Source organism: Terrapene carolina, unplaced genomic scaffold (genome assembly GCF_002925995.2).
Source record: "Terrapene carolina triunguis isolate 2854851 unplaced genomic scaffold, T_m_triunguis-2.0 Scaffold97, whole genome shotgun sequence".
NCBI classification, from domain to species: domain Eukaryota; kingdom Metazoa; phylum Chordata; order Testudines; family Emydidae; genus Terrapene; species Terrapene triunguis.
Genome location: NW_020664448.1, coordinates 4,982,706 through 5,003,525, shown reverse-complemented (window position 1 = coordinate 5,003,525; position 20,820 = coordinate 4,982,706). Strand labels below are relative to the sequence as shown.

The 20,820-nt window shown below is 47.3% G+C and overlaps 1 protein-coding gene across 3 annotated transcripts; it reads left to right on the top strand.

Moving 5' to 3' along the window:
* The first annotated feature begins 581 nt into the window (after positions 1 to 581).
* On the top strand, positions 582 to 17,483 carry KCTD21 (potassium channel tetramerization domain containing 21). Of its 3 annotated transcripts, none has more exons than XM_024200626.3 (2): positions 582 to 657; positions 15,834 to 17,483. In XM_024200626.3, exon 2 carries the CDS (start codon positions 15,864 to 15,866, stop codon positions 16,644 to 16,646), a length of 783 nt encoding a protein of 260 aa, XP_024056394.2. In that variant the 5' UTR covers positions 582 to 657; positions 15,834 to 15,863; the 3' UTR covers positions 16,647 to 17,483. The 3 variants fall into 3 exon arrangements, with proteins under 3 accessions (XP_024056394.2, XP_024056393.2, XP_024056395.2); XM_024200625.3 differs by lacking the exon at positions 582 to 657 and adding an exon at positions 791 to 856; XM_024200627.3 differs by lacking the exon at positions 582 to 657 and adding an exon at positions 13,379 to 14,186.
* The last annotated feature ends 3,337 nt before the right edge of the window (positions 17,484 to 20,820 follow it).

Here is a 20,820-nt window from a genome sequence, read left to right as displayed (position 1 = left end):
TCTCAAAGGATGCAAGACAACCTCTTTCGCCCCCAAGCTTTGTCCTGATGAAAACCTTTGCCCAGGTTAGCCACCCACTTCAAGCAGGATGCTGCCTTGCATACTGTCAGTGCCATGCAATGCAATCATTAGAAAAAACACACAGACGCTCGCTCGCCCGCCCTCCCAATGCCACAGACGAAATATTTCTCAGCATCCTTATTACCCCACCCTCTGCAATCCTGCCTGCCATGCAAATAAATACCTTACTGCACTGCAAACAATCCGCAAAGAAGGGGAGGAGGCGGCGGCGGCTGCTGCAGTAGCAGCAGAGTCCACGGTGCCAGGGCTGCTGCTGCTGCAACCCAGCACTTACCCCAAGCGCAGCCTCTGGCGCTGCTGGAGCTGTTCAGAGACAATAATAACAGCCTGCGTCTCCTTTAACACCAGCTGGTGAGTGGCAGGCTCTGCCCCGGGGCCTGCTGGGAGGTGTAGTTCCCTTCTCCGATGGCCTTGCTGTAGACCTGGAGCCCTGAGAACTACAAGTCCCAGAGAGGGCTGCGGGGGCCACCTGATCCTGCCTTCTAGCCTTCTCCCTCTGCCGTGCCGACCCTCGCTGGGTTTGTCCCGCTTCCCCCCGCCCGCGCCTGGGACAGGGGCCAGACCGCGGGGCAGAAGGTGGGTGCTGCAGCCCCCCCGCGGGCTGCGATGCAGGGGTGTCCCCGAGGAGGGGGATGCTTGCGGGGCTGGTGAGTCCCGGGGCCAGCCCCGGGCTCTGCGGGGTCCCCTCCCGGCCCTGGCTGCGCCCCCGCGAGCGGCTCCCGCCCCCGCTGGGGAGGACGGTCTGGCGCTGCCGCCTGCTGAAGAAGGCTCCCAGGTGAGCGCTCTAGGTCCCGGGCCACAGGCCGGTGCTGTGCACTGTTGGAGACAGCGGTGCCCCGCAGCCCCGGACTAGCCCTTGGGATCTCCACAGCCCCGTGCCAGCCTTCGCTCCCCCCCGTCCCCCAGGCGAGTGGCCTCATCCCCCTCTTGCAGAAGGGGAAACTGAGGTGCGGAGCAGTGGAGTGACTCGCCCAGGGCCAGTGGCAGGGCTGGGAGTCGAGCCCGACTCCCAGCCCCTTGTGCTAACAAGCCCGCATTGCTGCTGGGTAATAGTAGCAGTTTGTAATGTGGGGAGGAAGCATTAAGGCACTAGAGATGCCTAATTCTGCTAGTGCTTTGGGGTCCTTATACACATCCCCCTTCTCAGTGACTAACCCGGATGGACTGAAAGGATGGTTGGGGTTCGTTAGCAACAGCTGCCTCCGTATACCAAGCTGTGGACCTGATTCTCCACCCACACCAGTTTTACCCCAGTGTAACGCCATTTGATTTACACGAGTCTGTGAGGAGAATCACACCCTACATACAGGACTCAGTTTGCTTAGTACTGGACTGTGCCCACCTTCGGCGGGTTAATAACATATAGGTACAGGCAGAGAGATGTTGTCCATGTATAGAACCATGTGCACTTTTTAAGCTTTTGGTAAGGTTTAGTTTCTGATGACAACTGGCAGGTTAGCTTTGTTTTTTGTTGGATCATGTGTTAACACACAGCTACATCTCTCTCTTTCTCTAACTGCATTCATTGTGTCAGGGATAATCTTATCTATGATGGCAGGGCTGCCTTTGGAAATGATTGGGATAGGCAGAAACTAGGTAACCACTCAATTAGTACAAACTTAATATGTCTACCTACACACCTCCCCAGCAATTCAGCACAGGAGATGATATAGTATCCCATTGTAGCTACCCGGAGGATTTTAGGTGCGTGGAATGCAGTTCCCCATGGGAAATTTGGCCAGGACTTTGAAGAGCATGTGAAATGCTTTACGGAGAGTATAATTAAATTAATGGGGGGAGGGGGGATTGCTTTAGCTTCTTGAATATACTGAGGGTTTGATTTGGCAGTTGGCTGCTTCCTCCCTAAATATGTGACTTTAAAAACCAAATGGAATGGTCCCCTGAGCCCATTTCTGAGGCTTTCTGAGGGGGTGGGTGACATCAGAGCTGTGAATTACACTCCGCTTTTGCCCTGATCCTCAGATCACTTTGCAACTGGTTCTTTTCTCTCTCCTCCATGATCTCTTCTCCCTGCCCTCCTCCCAACACCCTCAGCAATTACTGAGCTTCATTTCTTTGTCCTCCATATAGTGATTATTTCACTCCTCTGCCTCAATTTGACCCATTATTTTACCTCTGCCCCCCCCCCTTCCCTAAGTGGGCTTCAATCCTGTCTTCCTCTCCTTTGTCCGCCATCCAGGGCAACCCTCTGCTTGGTTTCAGTGTCCACAACCTTTATCCCTTTACATTTAGCTCTACCTCTAAGCAGTAAGTGCCTGCACTGTGGCCAGAACTGAGCGCTGCTAGTGACCTCTTATGATGCTTTAAAGCAGTTTTCTATGCACTTCTTTGGCACTGGATAATGCTGAGCCACTCCTCAGTGTTAAATTGATGATTGAGGAAGGGTGCCATGCTGACTGCTAAAGGCAAGGAAGTTGGGGAATGTGATGAAATGAACATTCATGCTTATGTTGCTTGTGTGTCTGTTTTGCAGAGAAATTTCTCCCACGTCTACTTAGGGAAAGGGCCTTCCAAGATGAGGCCCTGATAATACCCACCATATTTTCCTCTAAGCTCCCCAATCTGCTAGACCAGTGATCCCAACCTTTTCCAAATTGTGACGCCATGTAACAACAAAAAAGAATTTGAGGACATCCCTTTTGTCTGGCCATAAAGAAAAGGAGGATGGTCATGACCAGCCTGGACCTGCTGGGAGCTTCTGACCAACCCTTCCTCCCTTCCCCCCCTCCGATCAAGATCCAGGGTGAGCAAGGAAAGAAGTGAGGGCCCTGCATTAGTGACTGCCTCGAAAATTCCACTTGCACAAAATCAGACCTATAGCAAAGACAGGGCACATGCAGGTTTAACAAAGCAGTTAACCACCAGGGCCCTCTGTCTTTCAAGTTAGATAGCTCTTGGTGGAAACAGTGCTCGTATTGTCCTGCACCACTGGAGTGGGAGAGCATGAGTCTTCTACAATGAGCTCAATCAAACTAAGCCCACGCAAATATATACGGCAAAGCCTGCACTTCAGGACTTGAGGCAGATATGAGTGAATGGCCCAACAATAGTTGCCTACCAGCCCCATTAAGCTATTCTCTACAGATGCTGTTTTAAATCCTTCCATAAAACCTACCTCTGCTGTGATACCTACAGATCACTGTCAGCTGGCATTGGTTAGGTAAGTGATGAGCTGAGACTTCTATTCTTCAGCTAAACTCTGCTCATTTTGGTACTCCTCCCACTCCTACCTTGTTGGTCTGTCTTGTCTACCTGTCACACCCTGCCTCACACCTAGACTGTAAATTCTCAGGGACTGGGATTGTCTTTTGTGGTGTTTGTCTGATGTGCGCCTAGCACAATGGGGTCCTGATACTTCACTGGGGATTCTAGGGATTGCTAATAATAATACTGTCTTAACTGGAGACCGGGAATAAAACACATTGATGAACACAGTCACGGTGAGTGCTCAGCAGCAGGGAGCGTGAATGGCAGGCTAGACTGACCAACCAGATCTAGATTTCAAAGCAGGGGGCTCTTGATCATGGCATCTAGGTATTTTGTAAGTATGGGAATTTTTACCTGAATGTGAAATAGAGTATTGCAATGGTCTCAGTTCTGATGCACAGTTTTAGACCCCTGTTGGCAAGTGACATTTTAATTAATGAATGCTAAAGCAACAAAATAAAGCATATAAGACCAAGTGAGAGCAATGCATTCTAAAAATGAGAAATGTTGGCACATAGCCCAAAACAGAACAAGCATAATGCCTCTAAGGATTGCCTTTGAACAATCGCAGCAGCCCTGACATTTCATTTTAATGTACTCTGGAGAATGAGACCAGAGCCTAATAATTGGAACAACCATGTTTTCTTATAAAACCACCATATTTAAAGTCTTAGCTGCCTATGAACAGTTGCTCAAAATTTTTTCCACAGCTACCTATTAGATGGAGCCAATCCATTCCTTGCCACTGCAGAATTATTCCCTGTAACACATTTCCTAGCTTTTTTGTCCATTCTTCTTTAAAAAGACCCAGGAGATTGGGATTCCACTTCTTGGGCATTATTCCAAAGGCTAATAGATTTTTAGTCTGGATGTTCATCCTGATACTTAGCATAAATGTTCCATTTCTTAACTCCTAGTTATACTCCATTGTACCACCCTAAATAATTCATCTCCCTTGCTGGTGTATACATCCTTTGCAGACTGTCTGGTACCCAGAGATTTCTCTTAAACTACCCATATTTAGCGCTCTTAACTTTTCATTATAATCCAATCCCACCAGTTCACAGATGCCTGTTATTTTACTGCTCTGAATTTCTTCCATTTTTGTTAAATTCCTCCTGATAAGACGGCCCACAGCCTGTTACTTCTCTGTTCTATGAGACAATGCCTCTGCAGCCCAAAATGCTAGTGGTCTTTTTTCCCTCTGCCATGTAGATTCATGTCTAATGTTAGCATAACCCCCTTTGCATCTCTCTGCATGACTGCTTTTCATAGGTCTCTCTCCCAGTGAATACTCGTATTTGTCCTCAGAGGTACTGACTTGCATTTTTTCCAGACTGAAACCTCACTTTGTTACTTTCTGATCTGTTTGGTTGCCTCTCTCCTCACTGGTATTTGCAACTCCTCCCTATCTGGTATCATGCAGATTTCATTCACATTCTCGAGACGCATTTCTCCAAAACATCAATGAAGATGTTCAACAGGACCAGACTTATATCTTGTGGTATCTGACTAGGCACCTTCTCTGACTTGATAACATGCTGTTTTACTATTGTCCTTTGCTGGTCCTTTACCTAGTTTTAATCCATATGACTATGTTTCTACCAAAGCTAATTTGAATGAATTTTGAGTCAGATTTTGTGGTCCACTGTATAAAATGCTTTACCAGAATCCAACGAGATCGCATGTACCACTTTCCCTTCCTGCATTAAGGTGCAATCTGACCCAGGCAAGGAGGCCCTTTTGCCAATGAGGTGTCCTACTGAATTCAGTGAGACTTTGGCTGCATTGATGAGACTGATTGTTGACTCTGGCCGCATTGATCAGATTGCTTTTCTTGCTAGAATTAGGCTCCAGTAATGCAGTCAGATTTGTCTGGCAGTATGTACTTTTTGTAAACCCATCCTACATGCAATCGCTTTAAATCATTTTGATTTGCTGTCTGCCAGTATCTAGAGGGTTGAACATGGTGTAGTATGGTGGCCATCCCATCTGTGCATTGCTAATTTTCTCCTGCAAGAAAATCCCACTGGGGAGATTCAAGCATGTACCATTGATCCTACATGAAGCATTTCCCCACTGGGGCTGGCAACAGCAGAGTAAAACTAATGCAAGACTAGGCGGTTTCACTCTGTTGCTCCTGCTGGATAGTGTAGTGCAAGAGCAGTGGGGTGATCCACCTACAGAGCAATCTGAGTTACACAGCTGGAAGAGAAGAGATGAGCTAATGTGTATCTTCCACTGACCCAGCAACCTGCTGTTTCCCAAGCAGTAGAATGAAATTCATCAGTGTCACATCAGTTTCACTCTGCTCCTCTTAGTATTGATGTGATCCAAGGGTAGAGAGGGGAAGTGAGATACACAGAAGGGGAGAGGGGAGGATATAAAGATATGGGGAGCAGAGAGACAGAAGGGTAGGTGATGAGGATCAAGGAGCTGGCGTGGGATGTGAGACTTGTACAGAGTGGGGCTGGCCTGGTGGTCTATGACACCACTTCCATATTCAGGGCCAAGCTTGCTCCCGGTGCCAATAAGGACTGTGACCACTGCAAGGGCTGGGGAGAGGAAGAGATGGGCCTTTTTGCAACTACCTCAGGCCAACTGCATGAGCAACAGAGGGAGCTCCACCATCCATGTCAAGCCCGCCTTGACCAAAGAGAGGGTCACATGACCTTTGGAAGTGGGAAAACACAGGGGATGGGGCAGAGGAAGGGAGGAAAGGACAACTGACAGAAATAAAAAGGATATTTTTGGGGAGGAGTGGGGAAAAAAAACACAAAAGGAGTGTGAAGAAACTCCAACACAGAAAAGACTGAGAAAAATGATGAAACAGCTTAATTTTAGGGGAAAGATGGGATCAAGGAGTCTGTCCCCCTGCAAGTACAGGACTTAGGCCTTTGATGGAGAATGTATCGGGTATTAAACTGATACTGCACTGATTTTAGTCAAAGGAATCTGGGAAATAAACTCTTTCGTCTGCAACGTTTGTAAACACTATTGCCAAGTCAAAAGCAGTAGGACTAGAAGAAAGCTCCATGATATCAAAACAGATAGAAAATGGCCTGAATGTCTCTAATAAGCTAATCTCACAAACTGAGATTTTGATTTTGATTTGTTTTTGCTAAAGGAGGTCAATGTTCAGAAGAGTGCTGATAAAAACCCATCAAAGATGCCGTTTCAAAGCTCATCAGAGCTAGCAGAACTGGAGTGAGCTCCTATTGTTTTCTCTATTAGCAGATCATGCGTACAGTATGTCCTGGCTCTGTTCAGCAAAGAGGCTGCAGTTCAGAATTACAGCTGACAACGGGCGCCACAGATCCACTGCACGTCTCAGTCACTCTGTTCTAAGAGAAATGCTGCCTAGTGACTTGAGCACAGGACTAGGAGTTGGGAGAGAAAGGTCTCTGCTACTGAAATGCTGCTTGCCCAAGGTCACACAACTTAAACTTTCTCTGCCTCGCTGTCCAAATAGCAAGTATGAAAAATCAGGACACTTTTTTGAACGAGAGAGCGGGAAGGATATAGTGGCATATATACGACAAAGCCCCTAATATCGGGACATCTGGTCACCCGAAGTGAGGATAATGCTATTTACTTGCCTCCTAGGGGTTAGTTACTGATTGTACTGTGAAGTGCTTCGAATGGCAGGGGCTATAGAAGGGTTAAATATACTGAAGTGAGATTCTGTACTGGTGTAACCCACTGTTCAGTGTGTGTTACGTGTCCCCACCCCACTCTTTTGTCCCCCATCCACAATAATGGTGTGTCTGTCACAGCTCCCAGCTACCAAGCCTGGCTCTTTAGCTCAAGCTATAGAGACTCATGCTTTAGCTCTGGAGGTCTCAGGCTCCATCCCCAGTGTATCAGCCAAGACCACTGTTGTCACGCTGCACCTCAGCAGGTGCAGCACACAGAGAGAAGAGGACACAAAGGTGCTTTAAGTTCTGGGCTGGTGTGACCTAGGCAGCCTAGAGAGCTGCTCTAAATTTCCGCAGCCTTGCCTAGGCTAGCTGTGGGCAGCTCCATGGTCTCTGTAATGTTCTGAGCTATGGAGATTCCCCTCTACTTAATACACCAGCTATTCTGGGCCTTGCCCAGGACAGCTGACAGCTGTTCTCTGTCATGCCTGTCCTGATGGAATGCTCCCCCCAGCTGCCTAAGGGGCCACAGCAGTGTATAAACAGTGGGGAAAATCCCTCCCATTACGTTTTTATCTAGAAGTCTTGGCCCCCCTTTCTCAATCCAGTTGGACAGGCAGGAAGTTCTTTATTAAAGTGACATGTCCAATGGTAACCTGGGTTCCGTATTTCAATGTCTGCAAAAATACATGACTGGACTGGATATTTTTAGCAACAACAACAAAAGAAATTCATTGTTGCTGTTTCTAAGGGTTTGTCTACATCGAGAGTTAGTGTGTGGCGAGATGAGATATAATTCTAAAGTGCACTAGCCTGCCATGCAATGATTGACTCCGTGGACTGTGCACTAAAAGTTTTCTAGTGCACTTTAATCTGCTGCTGTTTGAAACCACAGTAGATCAAGGCCTGGTCTACACTATGAGTTTAATTCGAATTTAGCAGCGTTAAATGGAATTAACCCTGCACCCGTCCACACAACGAAGCCATTTCTTTCGAAATAAAGGGCTCTTAATATCGATTTCTATACTCCTCCCCGACGAGCGGAGTAGCGCCGAAATCGATATTGTCATTTCGAATTAGGGTTAGTGTGGTCGCAATTCGATGGCATTGGCCTCCGGGAGCTATCCCACAGTGCACCATTGTGACCACTCTGGACAGCAATCTGAACTCGGATGCACTGGCCAGGTAGACAGGAAAAGCCCCACGAACATTTGAATTTCATTTTCTGTTTGCCCAGCACAGGAGAGCACAGGTGACCACAGAGAGCTCATCAGCACAGGTAACCATGCAGGCCGATAATCGAAAAAGAGCACCAGCATGGACCATACAGGAGGTACTGGATCTGATTGCTATATGGGGAGAGGATTCAGTGCTAGCAGAACTTCGTTCGAAAAGACAAAATGCCAAAACTTTTGAAAAAATCTCCAAGGGCATGATGGAGAGAGGCCACAATAGGGACTCAGAGCAGTGCCGCGTGAAAGTCAAGGAGCTCAGACAAGCCTATCAGAAAACAAAGAAGGCAAACGGTCACTCCGGGTCAGAGCCGCAGACATGCCGCTTCTACGCTGAGCTGCATGCAATTCTAGGGGGGGCCGCCTCCACTACCCCACCTTTGACCATGGATTCCGAGGCAGGGGGAATCTCATCAGCCACACCTGAGGATTCTGCGGACGGGGAAGAGGAGGAGGAGGAGGACGAGCTTGCGGAGAGCACACAGCACTCCGTTCTCCCCAACAGCCAGGATCTTTTTCTCAGCCTGACTGAAGTACCCTCCCAAGCCTCCCAAGCCAGTAGCCAAGACCATGACCCCATGGAAGGGACCTCAGGTGAGTTTACCTTTTAAAATATAAAACATGGTTTAAAAGCAAGCGTTTTTTAATGATTAATTTGCCCTGAGGACTTGGGATGCATTTGCGGCCAGTACAGCTACTGGAAAAGTCTGTTAATGTGTCTGGGGATGGAGCAGGGACATCTCCATGAAGCTCTCCTGGAGCTTTTGCAGAAGGTTTCTGGGCAGTGCAGCCTTATTCCGTCCTCCATGGTAGGACACTTGACCACGCCATGCTAGTAGCAAGTAATCTGGTATCATTGCATGACAAAGCCTGGCAGCGTATGGTCCCGGTGTTTGCTGGCATTCAAGCAACATCCGTTCTTTATCTCGCTGTGTAATCCTCAGGAGAGTGATATCGCTCATGGTAACCTGGTTGAAATACGGGAATTTAATTAAGGGGACAGAGGTGGCTGAAAAGAAATCCTTCCCTGTACTAAGCCAAGCGTGGGGGGGGGGATTGGCGCTGAGCTTTTCACGTGTGGCTAGCAGGGATCTTCCCTGATACCAGTCACGCAGTGGGGGGAAGGATAAAGCGATCATCCCAGAGAATTGGATGGGGGGGTTAGTTTGTTTTCTGCTGCTGAAGGTTAACAGGAAAACCGCAGCAGTCAACAAGCTTTGCTTGGTATGTGGGAAAGGAGGGCGCAGAAGCCGAAAGACAATGGCTTACCGTGGCCGCATGCAAGCCGAATTCTGTTGCCCGGACCGGCGTCTGTGATCTGTAGCAGCAAAGCCACAGGCACTCAATATTAAGAGGCAAAATGTGACCTTGCTCAGAAATCACATGTGCTATGTAATGTGAATAGTGTTGTTCACAGTGAAAGAGTATAAGCATTGTTCTGTAAAATGTATCTTTTTAAAAAATTCTCTCCTTTTTTCCCTCCCTCCAGCAGCTGCAAATTTTTCAAGCCTCCCTCCTCCGTCCCGAAGGCTATCTCAGATAAGGCGTCGGAAAAAGAGAACGCAAGACGAGATGTTCGCGGAAATCATGGAATCCACCCGCAATGAAAGAGCTCATCTAAATGAGTGGAAGGACACGGTTTCAAAGTATAGGAAAGATGCCAGTAAACGTGAGGACAGGAGGGACCAACGTGAGGACAGGAGGGACCAACGTGAGGACAGGAGAGATGCTCGAGATGAGAGGTGGCGGCAGGAAGATCAGAGGAGGCAGGATGCAATGCTGGGGTTGCTGCGTGAGCAAACAGACATGCTCTGGCGTCTGATGGAGCTTCAGGAACGGCAGCAGGATCACAGACTGCCGCTGCAGCCCCTGTATAACCACCCTCCCCCCTCATCATGTTCCATAGCCTCCTCACCCAGACGTATAAGAACGCGGTGGGGGCGAGGCTCCGTGCACCCTCCCATTCCACCCTAGTGGACAGCCCAAGCAAAAGGCTGTCATTATTTTAACCTTTTTTTAGTGGCCTTTTCCTTCCCTCCGATCCTCCTCCCAAACCCCACCCGGGCTACCTTCTCAGTTCGCTCCCTCTTTTTATAATCAATTAATAAAGAATACATGATTTTTAAACGACAGTGACTTTATTTCCTTTGAAAGCAAGCTGTGATTGAAGGGGGAGGGTGGGTTGCCTACAGAGAATGAGTCAATAAAGGGGGTGGGTTTTCATCAAGGAGAAACAAACAGAACTTTCACACGGTAGCCTGGCCAGTCATGAAACTGGTTTTCAAAGCTTCTCTGATGCGCCGCGCTTCCTGGTGTGCTCTTCTAATCGCCCTGGTGTCTGGCTGCGCGTAATCAGCAGCCAGGCGATTTGCCTCAGCCTCCCATCCTGCCATAAAGGTCTCCCCCTTACTCTCACAGAGATTGTGGAGCACACAGCAAGCAGCAATAACAATGGGGATATTGGTTTGGCTGAGGTCTGAGTGAATCAGTAACGTGCGCCAGCGACCTTTTAAACGGCCAAATGCACGTTCTACCACCATTCTGCACTTGCTCAGCCTGTAGTTGAACAGCTCCTGACTCCTGTCCAGGCTGCCTGTGTATGGCTTCATGAGCCATGGCATTAAGGGGTAGGCTGGGTCCCCAAGGATAACTATAGGCATTTCAACATCCCCAACGGTTATTTTCTGGTCCAGGAAGTAAGTCCCTTGCTGCAGCCGTTTAAACAGAGTAGTGTTCCTGAAGACGCGAGTGTCATGAACCCTTCCTGGCCAGCCCACGTTGATGTTGGTGAAACGTCCCCTGTGATCCACCAGTGCTTGCAGCACCATTGAAAGGTAACCCTTGCGGTTTATGTACTGGGTACCCTGGTGCTCTGGTGCCAAGATAGGTATATGGGTTCCATCTATCACCTAACCACAGTTAGGGAATCCCATTGCAGCAAAGCCATCCACTATGGCCTGCACATTTCCCAGAGTCACTACCTTTCGTAGCAGCAGCTCAATGATTGCTTTGGCTACTTGCATGACAGCAGCCCCCACAGTAGATTTGTCCACTCCAAATTGATTCCCGACTGACCGGTAGCTATCTGGCGTTGCAAGCTTCCACAGGGCTATTGCCACTCGCTTCTCAACTGTGAGGGCTGCTCTCATCCTGGTATTCTGGCGCTTCAGGGCAGGGGAAAGCAAGTCACAAAGTTCCATGAAAGTGCCCTTACGCATGCGAAAGTTTCGCAGCCACTGGGAATCGTCCCACACCCGCAACACTATGCGGTCCCACCAGTCTGTGCTTGCTTCCCGGGCCCAGAATCGGCGTTCCACGGATAGAGCCTGCCCCATCAACAACATGATCTCCAAAGCGCCGGGACCCGCGGTTTGAGAGAATTCTGTGTCTGTGTCCATGTCCATGTTCTCATCACTCTCGTCGCCGCACTGCCGTCGCTGCCTCCTCCTTGCCTCGTTTTTCTGGTCCTGGTTCAGCATAAATTGCACGATAATGCGCGAGATGTTTACAATGTTCATGACTGCTGTCTTGAGCTGAGCGGGCTCCATGCTTGCCGTGGTATGGCGTCTGTTGTGTTCACCCAGGAAAAAAGGCGCGAAACGGTTGTCTGCCGTTGCGTTCCTGGAGGGAGGGTGAGGCTGTACCCAGAACAACCTGAGACAATGTTTTTTCCCCATCAGGCACTAGGATCTCAACCCAGAATTCCAATGGGCGGAGGAGACTGCAGGAACTATGGGATAGCTATGGGATAACTACCCACAGTGCAACGCTCCGGAAATCAACACTAGCCCCGGTACATGGACGCACACCACCGAATTAATGTGCTTAGTGTGGCTGCATACATTCGACTTTATACAATCTGTTTCCAAAATTTGAATTCTGTAAATTCGGATTAATCCCGTAGTGTAGACATACCCCAAAGCACAGTATGGAATTTTTAGTGTGTGTTACCAGGGTCCACATGGACAGTGCGTGTGCGGCAGGCTATTACACTGTAGATTTACATCCCAGCTTCCCGCACGCTGTGGCCATATAGACAAGCCCTAAGTTGTGATGTGGTAGGTCTCTGACTTGAAGAGAAGCTCCTGATTCAATCTGCACTTAGTTATCGTGGGTGCATCTGCTGAGAATTGCTGCTGATCCAAGACTGAGTGCGATCTGCTCACCTCACTTCCTTTGTAAATGCTACTGAATAACAGTTAAGTCCTGCAGCACAGTTTGGAGGAGCTAGCTTTGAGATCTCTGGATAAGTACTATATAAGAGCTAGGTATTATTTATTATTACATTAGCTATGTGCATGATCTTGAAAGTACAGGATGAGGCCCACACATCATGCCCCGGTTAGGAATTCAGCAAAGCAGCAGGCTAGACTGCCAGGACATCCGTTTCATCTGCCTTTAGTTAATGTTTACAGGGAAAGTGAGGCAAGAGGCCCCTTTTCATTCTCAGCCTAGGGTCAGATGCGTTGGTCAGTAAGGTCAAATCAGTGGTGTGTTCAGCAGCTAGCAACTAATTAAATGTCATTTGCACTGGGGTTTTTGGTTGTCCTGGGCTGCCAGATAATAAGATTTGTCTTGTTTGCAAAGCATTGCAAAGATAGGAAGCTTTATAAATGAAATGAAAAGTGGAAACGAAATCAGACCTGGGGCCCATTGTATGTAAATTCAATTTTACAAGACAACTGGCTACAGAGTGCAAAAAAAAAAAAAAAATCTGAAAACTTAATCCACTTTGGGGTTTTACAAATATTTTTATGTCTTAGTCAATCCAGAAATCTTTTTAAATGAATCCAGTGCTTGCAAAAAATTATGATATCCTGGGAGACTGACATGCTCTATTTGGGATATAGCTGTTCTTCATATGGACTTGGAAGTGCAGGTTAGTTTCCCTTCCACTCCGACTTACAACAAAGGGGCCAGTTATGTGATGTCCATCAGAACTGGACTGAGAGACCCTCCTCATATATAGGGTACCAAACAGCCTTTGTGTCAGTATAAACCAGGGGTTCTCAAACTGGGGGTTGGGACCCCTCAGGGGGTCGTGAGGTTATTACATGGGGGGGTCGTGAGCTGTCAGCCTCCAGCCCAAACCCCGCTTTGCCTCCAGCATTTATAATGGTGTTAAATTTATAAACAAGTGTTTTTAATTTATAAGGGGGGGTCGCACTCAGAGGCTTGCTATGTGAAAGGGGTCACCAGTACAATAGTTTGAGAACCACTGGTATAAACATTGGTTGGATTTGAACCAGGACCTAGAGGCAAAAGGCTCTATATCCTATCACTAATCATCTGAACCAGCCACCTTCACTTTATAATTCTTGACACTCAATGGTGCCAAAGTGAAGATTGTTCCACAAACTGAGTGAAAACATCACACTTTTCTCTCTTCAACTAGTCAGGACCAGCAAAGAGGGTGAGAAATGTGGTGGTATCACAAGGAATGGGCTTGTTCTCTGTGTTCCATGCAATAGGATACAGGGATTTTATTCTTTGATTAAACTTAAAAAAACAACATTCATCTTGGGCAGATCTCTGGAATGTCACATTTCATTCATAATTTTTTACAGCCAGAGTATCAGTTCTTGGAAAAACACATAGCTGTCAATTGAACTAGAGAGCCAGGCCAGGCCACTCCTTTATATAATTTAACTCATCTCCTTACTCTACATAAGCAGAAAGCTGTAGATAGAATTCTCCATGAGCAGTGGAATATGCTGACATTTCAGTGGAGAGCAGGGTTTAAGGTTCGGGAAAAAATAGTTTTATCCTAGGAACTAATTTTTTTTCCCCCAGGAAACATCTCATTGTGGCTAATAATGGGAATGTGCCACAGGTACTGTGGGGTTTGTGGTGAATTGTGTCTGTCTATATGCAGGAGTCCTTCTTGCCCAACTTTATTAAATACATGTGGGGCTGGTGCTAAAGCTCAAGACCTTCATCTCCAGCTATACACAGGCATCTAACCAATGATCTTCTACGCAAAGAGCTCCGCAGGCTCAGAGAGCTGGTATGTGCCCAAGCAGATCTGATTCCTTCCATCCATTAATGGGTTAATGTACATCACGGGTTAATGGAATGTCAGGTATGAAGGAGGAAGGCTATACTTGTGGTTTAGACAAAAGGCTCGGAGTTGGACCTGGGCTTTTGCAGTGGCTTCCTCTGTGACTTTGGGTAAGTTGCTTAGATCAAAATGTAAGTGTCCATTAATGAGGGGTGTCTCCCTTCTTGGGTGCTCAGCTTCAGATAGCTAACACCTTATCTTGATCAGAGGTGCTGAATGCCCGCAGCCCCTGTTGAAGTAATGCATGCACAGTGGCTCTCCAAAACCAGGCTGAGTCTTGAGTTGAGCGTGCACACATTTTAAAATCGAGCCTTTAGTCACTCTGTGCCTCAGTTTCCTCCTCTGTAAAATGGTCATCACAATCACCTGTCTCACAAGGGTATTGTGAACTTTAACGTACAAATGTCTGCAGGTGCTTGGAGATCCTTGGATGAAAGGAGAGACAAGCACAATTACTGTCTTTGGTATTAGCCAGTGGAGAATTGATTTTACAGTATAAGATCGTGTTGTCACTATGTGTATTATTATGACTACAGAGCCAATAATGGTGGCACAGTATCTCTCATTATTCCATATTTAGTTACTGAAATGCCTGCACTCAAAGTGTATTCTACAGGGAGCAATTCGGCAGCTGTCTATGGAATGACCACACATATTGCAGCATGAGCTTATAGAAGACAGCTACCTTGTATCTCTGGATAGGAGGGGGAGCCATTGATTAGACTGGACTGTGAACGCCCAGCTAGAAGGAACAACATGAAACGGAGGAAAGGAAACAGTAGGTTGAGGACCAGATCCTCAGCTGGTGAAAATCCATATATCTTCATTGACTGCAATGGAGCTACACTGAGTTACATTAGTTGGAGATATGGCCTGGAATGTTTCCGAGTGGTGAAACCTGTTAGACTGGGATAGTAGTGAACCTTGAAGAACTGGAGAGCCACTTAATTATTGAATGGAGCTGTCGACAGCCATATGTGTTTGGCAGCACAACATCCTGACTGTGCACTGCGACATTTGTGTGATCAGGACTTGTCATCGTCGCACACCTGTGTAACATGGTGAAGACAACACAAAGCAGTGTTGGGATGTTCTGCTATGATAACTTTTGTGGGTCCGATAAGACCTTTGCACTCTAAATGGAGCACATGCAGGGAACACCAAAGATATGCAAGCTTCCTGATGTCTTATTTCTTATGCACCCCAAACTTCTGTGTGGCTCAGTGGAAGTTTTGGGTTCATGAGGGATATGGGATTGGGTGGTCCCAGGATGAAATCCTGGACCTACTGAAATCAGTGGGGCCAGGATTTTACCCTCATTTTGGATGGGAAGTGATGGAAGCACCTCATTTAAGACCATTATTAAAATGAATGGGACAAAGCCCTTCTAAATGTCTGTTGGGAGCCAGAACAAGATTGTCTTTCTCCTCCATATGTCCAAGATGACATCTAAAACTTTACCCATCTCTAACTTCTGTAGTATTCATACTGATATAGACATAGAAATAGATAGATATCCTTGTAAATCAAGGATATTCCCCAAAGTGACTGTTCTGAACCCCTAAATGCGTTGTCTTGTTTTTTTTTCCCCAGTGTTATTCCCAGCATCGTGACTTTTCCATCATGTCAGAACCTATAACACTCAACGTTGGAGGAAAACTGTACACCACTTCCCTGTCTACTTTGACTAGTTTTCCAGACTCCATGCTGGGCGCCATGTTCAGTGGAAAGATGCCAACCAAGAGGGATAGCCAAGGCTACTGCTTCATTGACCGAGATGGCAAAGTGTTCCGCTACATCTTGAACTTCTTGAGAACTTCCCACCTGGACCTCCCTGAGGACTTCCAGGAAATGGGCTTGCTGCGACGGGAGGCAGATTTTTATCAGGTTCAGCCACTGATTGAAGCGTTGCAAGAGAAGGAGGTGGAGCTCTCCAAAGCTGAGAAGAACGCCATGCTCAACATCACCTTGGATCAGAGGACACAGACAGTTCACTTCACTGTTCGGGAAGCGCCCCAGATCTACAGCCTGTCTTCCTCCAGCATGGAAGTATTTAGCGCCCACATATTCAGCACGTCATCTCTGTTCTTGAAGCTCCTGGGTTCCAGACTTTACTATTGCTTCAATGGCAACCTGTCTTCAATATCCAGCTACCTGCAGGACCCCAACCACTTGACCTTGGATTGGGTCGCGACTGTGGAAGGCCTGCCAGAAGAGGAGTACACTAGACAGAACTTAAAGAGACTTTGGGTGGTGCCAGCTAATAAGCAAATTAATAGCTTCCAGGTATTTGTGGAAGAGGTGCTAAAAATAGCCATGAGTGATGGGTTTTGTGTGGATTCCTCCCACCCCCATGCCTCTGATTTCATGAATAATAAGATTATTCGACTAATTCGGTACAAGTAGAAATAGCCTGTTGTTATGGTATCAGGAAATACATAACCAAACATAGTGTTTCATTTTAAGACCCACTTCGAGACACTGTAACAAACAGTCTAATACAAAACAATGTGATAATCTGTACTAAGAATCACTAACTGTGAGTTGATTTTCCTATACTGAATTTACCAATGTCCTTTCAGAATATGTCTATATTGTAGGTGGATGGAATGCTGTCTATTGGCTTGAGCAGGGTCTAGGAATTAAGGAGTCCTGGGCTCCATTTCTGCCTCCGCCACTGACTCACTGTATGATTGTGGGCAGGTCACTTAACTTCTCTCTGACTCCGTTTTCCCATCGGAAAACAGGGATAGTAATATTTAACCTACTTCAAAAGAATGCCGTGAGGCTTAAATAATGAGGTTTACAAATCGCCTTGAGATCATCCAATGCAGCGTTCTAGAGCTGCAGAGTTGTAGTAAGTGCAGTGGGTTTGAGTCTCCACCACGTTGCACATTGTGTAGCCAATTTTACCTGGCCAGAGTGGATGTAGAATGCTACCAAGTCAGCAGGATAGAGGTTTCACACACACTTTACAGAAGTATAAATGACCATGCAAGGAAGCGGAGAATCTGGCTTAGAGTGTTCAAACTGAAGTCTTCTTTTCCCTGTAATGAATCCTCAATCCTGTTCTTCTATTGAAGTAGCCATGTTTGCACTGGGCAGTTTGTATCGCAAATGACGAAGGATGCCATTGCAGACAGAATAATGCTGTCTATGTGGGTTTTGTTTAAACATGCTTTGAATATACAGGAGCGCCGCCAGCTTTCCTGCCGCCCTAGGTGGCGGAAGGTCCCGCCCCGAAACGCCAACCCCCCCCACAGAGGCGGTGGAAGGTCATACCGCTGCGGTCGCTGCCCCCCAAATTGTAGTGCCCTAATGGGTTGCGCCGGCCCTGTGGATACACTTAAACCCTTACCAATTACGCTCTAATGCATGAAAGGTAACTAGATTTGGTCTTTCTCATAAGGGTATGTGTGTCTGGAGGATACTGTTGAAAACATTTTTTGTTCTGGAGACAATTAACAGAATAGAGTGTGTCAGCCCCAAATGTCTTGTAAATAGTTTGAACCACATCTACCCATGTCCCACACCTTCTCTTTGGGCACATGCTCCCCAGGGCAGATGGGTAATGAAGCATTAAGGACTGAACGAAACATAGTTTGCATTTTGGAATACAAACCATCCCTTCTATAAGATTATGCATGCAGGGCTGGCTCTAGGATTTTTGCCGCCCAAAGCAAAAACAATTTTGGCCGCCCTCCCCCCCCCCCGTTTTTTAATTACCCCGGCCCCGCCTCAACTCCGCCCCTTCCCCAAATCCCCAGCCCTGCCTCCTCCCCCCAGGCTCTCAAGCCTGGGACGGAGGGGGAGCAGCGGCGTGCAAAACGGCTGCTCGGGATCTCCCCCTCCCTCTCAGGTTTGAGAGCCTGGGAGGGAGGGGGAGACTCCGAGTGGCCGCGGCGCGGGCACCACTTCTCCCCCTCCCTCCCAGGCTCTCAAGCCTGGGAGGGAGGGGGAGCAGCGGTGCGCGAAACAGCTGTTTCGCGCGCCGCGGCCGCTCGGGATCTCCCCCTCCCTCCCAGGCAGCAGCAACGGAGGTGAGCTAGGGCGGCCACGGCACATTTTTACGGGCAGCATTCTGGCGCCGGCCATGCCGCCCCTAAAAATGTGCCGCTCCAAGCACCAGCTTGTTTTGCTGGTGCCTAGAGCTGGCCCTGTATGCATGATATGTTTTCTAATTACTCTTCTTCAGTAAAGACCAGGGGCCTGACTCTCGTTTGCCCTGCACCTGTGCATTTGTTTACACCAGTGCCAAGTGCATGTTGTAAAAGACTACCCAGTCAGAATGGAAGCATTTTACACCCACTGCGCTTGGGTGTAAATGACTACACAAGGGGTAGGGAAATGGAGAACCAGCCCAGTAGAAATGGTGGAAGGGGGGGAAATGGCCAAGCACTTTAACTAAGGCCTTGTCTACACCAGAGGTTCTCAACCTTTTTCTTTCTGAAGCTTCCCTCCCCCCCAACATGCTATTAAAAACTCCACGGCCCACCTGTTCCACAATAACTGGTTTTCTGCTTATAAAAGCCAGGGTCAGCCTTAGGGGGTAGCAAGCAGGTCTATTGCCTGGGGCCCCATGCCACAGGGGCCCCCACGAAGCTCCATTGCTCAGGCTTCAGCCCCGGGTGGCGGGGCTTTGGGACCTGGGCTTCAGCCCTATGCGATGGGGCTTTGCCAGGGGTCGGCAACCCTTGGCACGCGGCCCATCAGGGTAATCTGCTGACAGGCCGCGAGACATTTTGTTTACGTTGACCATCCGCAGGTATGGCCCACCGCAGCTCCCAGTGGCCGCGATTTGCCATTCCCGGCCAATGGGAGCTGCGGGAAGCGGCGGGCCACTGGGATGTGTCTTTCTGAACAAGGTTGTCACACTCAAGCACTGACTACACTGGCAAACCTCTGGATAATGCTCACCATCTGTCATCTGTAATGAGACAGAAGGGAGAATACAGTGATCTGTAAGGCATCCAATAACTAGCATCCATACCTGCATTTTTACTGTCTCCAGAAGCTTTTAAATAAGGTCTGTGTTTCTACAAAGCTTAGCCTTATCCTAGTCCTTGCTTCCTAAAGTAATATGGTGGAGTACCAAACCAGTTTATATGTAACCATGGTATAGGAGTTGTATTTTGTTAAAATGTATAAGACCTCTTCAACTTTACCACCCCAAGCTGCAATGGCTGTAGATGGTAAAAACCCAGATACTGCAGCAAGTGGTGTTACATGTCAAGCCACCAACACCACTCCCTCTGAATCAGTGCTGTACCAATGCAGCTGTGTGATATGGGAGGCACCATGCTGTGGGAGATGTTGCCTTTTGGATGAAATGTAAAATGGAGGCCCTGACCCTTTATAGCCATTAAAAATCATCTGGAAACTTTCATAAGCTTGAGGATTTTAATCCTGATCTCCTGGCCAAGATCCAACATGAAAAATTATGTTCTTCCCATTTAAAATCCCCTTGCTGTTTCAAATGGATCAAGTAGCATTCTTCCCTCCCTGTCTGAAACTGCTGTGCGGTGTTAAACAACTGCCATATTCCACACCAGAGGTAGCTGCATGTCAGTGGTGAAGCAAAGTGATTCCTGTGTGAATCTATCTTATACAAAGAGTTTATAGTTAAACTGGATGCTAACGTGTTATACAGTACTAATCATTTTACATCCTCTGAATAGTTTGACCTGCAAGATCTCAGAAGCTGCCTGCTCTAACCAAAGCTGTGCCATAAAGCAAATAAAATTAATTTGGAAGTAGTGCTTATAGAGTTTCTGGGGAGGTTTTTATCCTACCCTCTAACCACAGAATTTCAATTATACCTGATATGCAGACACCATTTTCATCTGTCAGGAGAATAGGAATATTAATCTGTAGGAATTTATTTTTCTGTACATTTTTAATTCAACAAGCTTCGAAAGGTGTAACTCTACAGAAGTCCGTGGAGCCCCACTCATTTACACCAGCTCAGACTCTGGCCCAATATTTCCAACATCTATTTCATTATCTGTAAAATGGAGGGGAAAGTACTTATGGGCCTCAAATGTATTATGAGGCTTAATTAATGTTTGTGAAACATATAGGTGTTACAAATGCTAAGTATTAGTACTAATAAATCAGGGTGATGTCTTCTTCTGCGGTAGGATCTACATAAAGGGAGTTGTACGTGAGAAAATCTCTTTAATGCAGATGCTGCGTCTGAGAAAGATTAGATGGGCATAATGAGCTGGTAAGGCTACAGACCCATGTCATTAGGAATGAGATGAGAATACTGTCACTGTGCCTCAGTGGGTCACAACTGAGAATACCAAATTCAGGACAAGCTGCTGGGAAAAAGGGCAGACACCCCAAATCTGGTGGTTATTCTTCCATGATATATACCAAACCAGCAACAAATGTAAACTTCTGTCTCACCACACTGGCTAACAAGAAGTCAGAAATGCAGCCTCCTTAGGTATTCCAGTCCTAGATTCAACACCCTGACCCTAGATTTAATGATGTTTATTTAAAACCAGTTTCATCAAACAAAAGGGTTCTTCTCATCCCAAAGGACCAGCCATATACCCAGGTCAATATATAACTC

Excerpts from the sequence above, each read along its gene's own strand:
- KCTD21 (XM_024200626.3), top strand. The coding sequence starts at position 15,864 with ATGTCAGAACCTATAACACTCAACGTTGGAGGAAAACTGTACACCACT.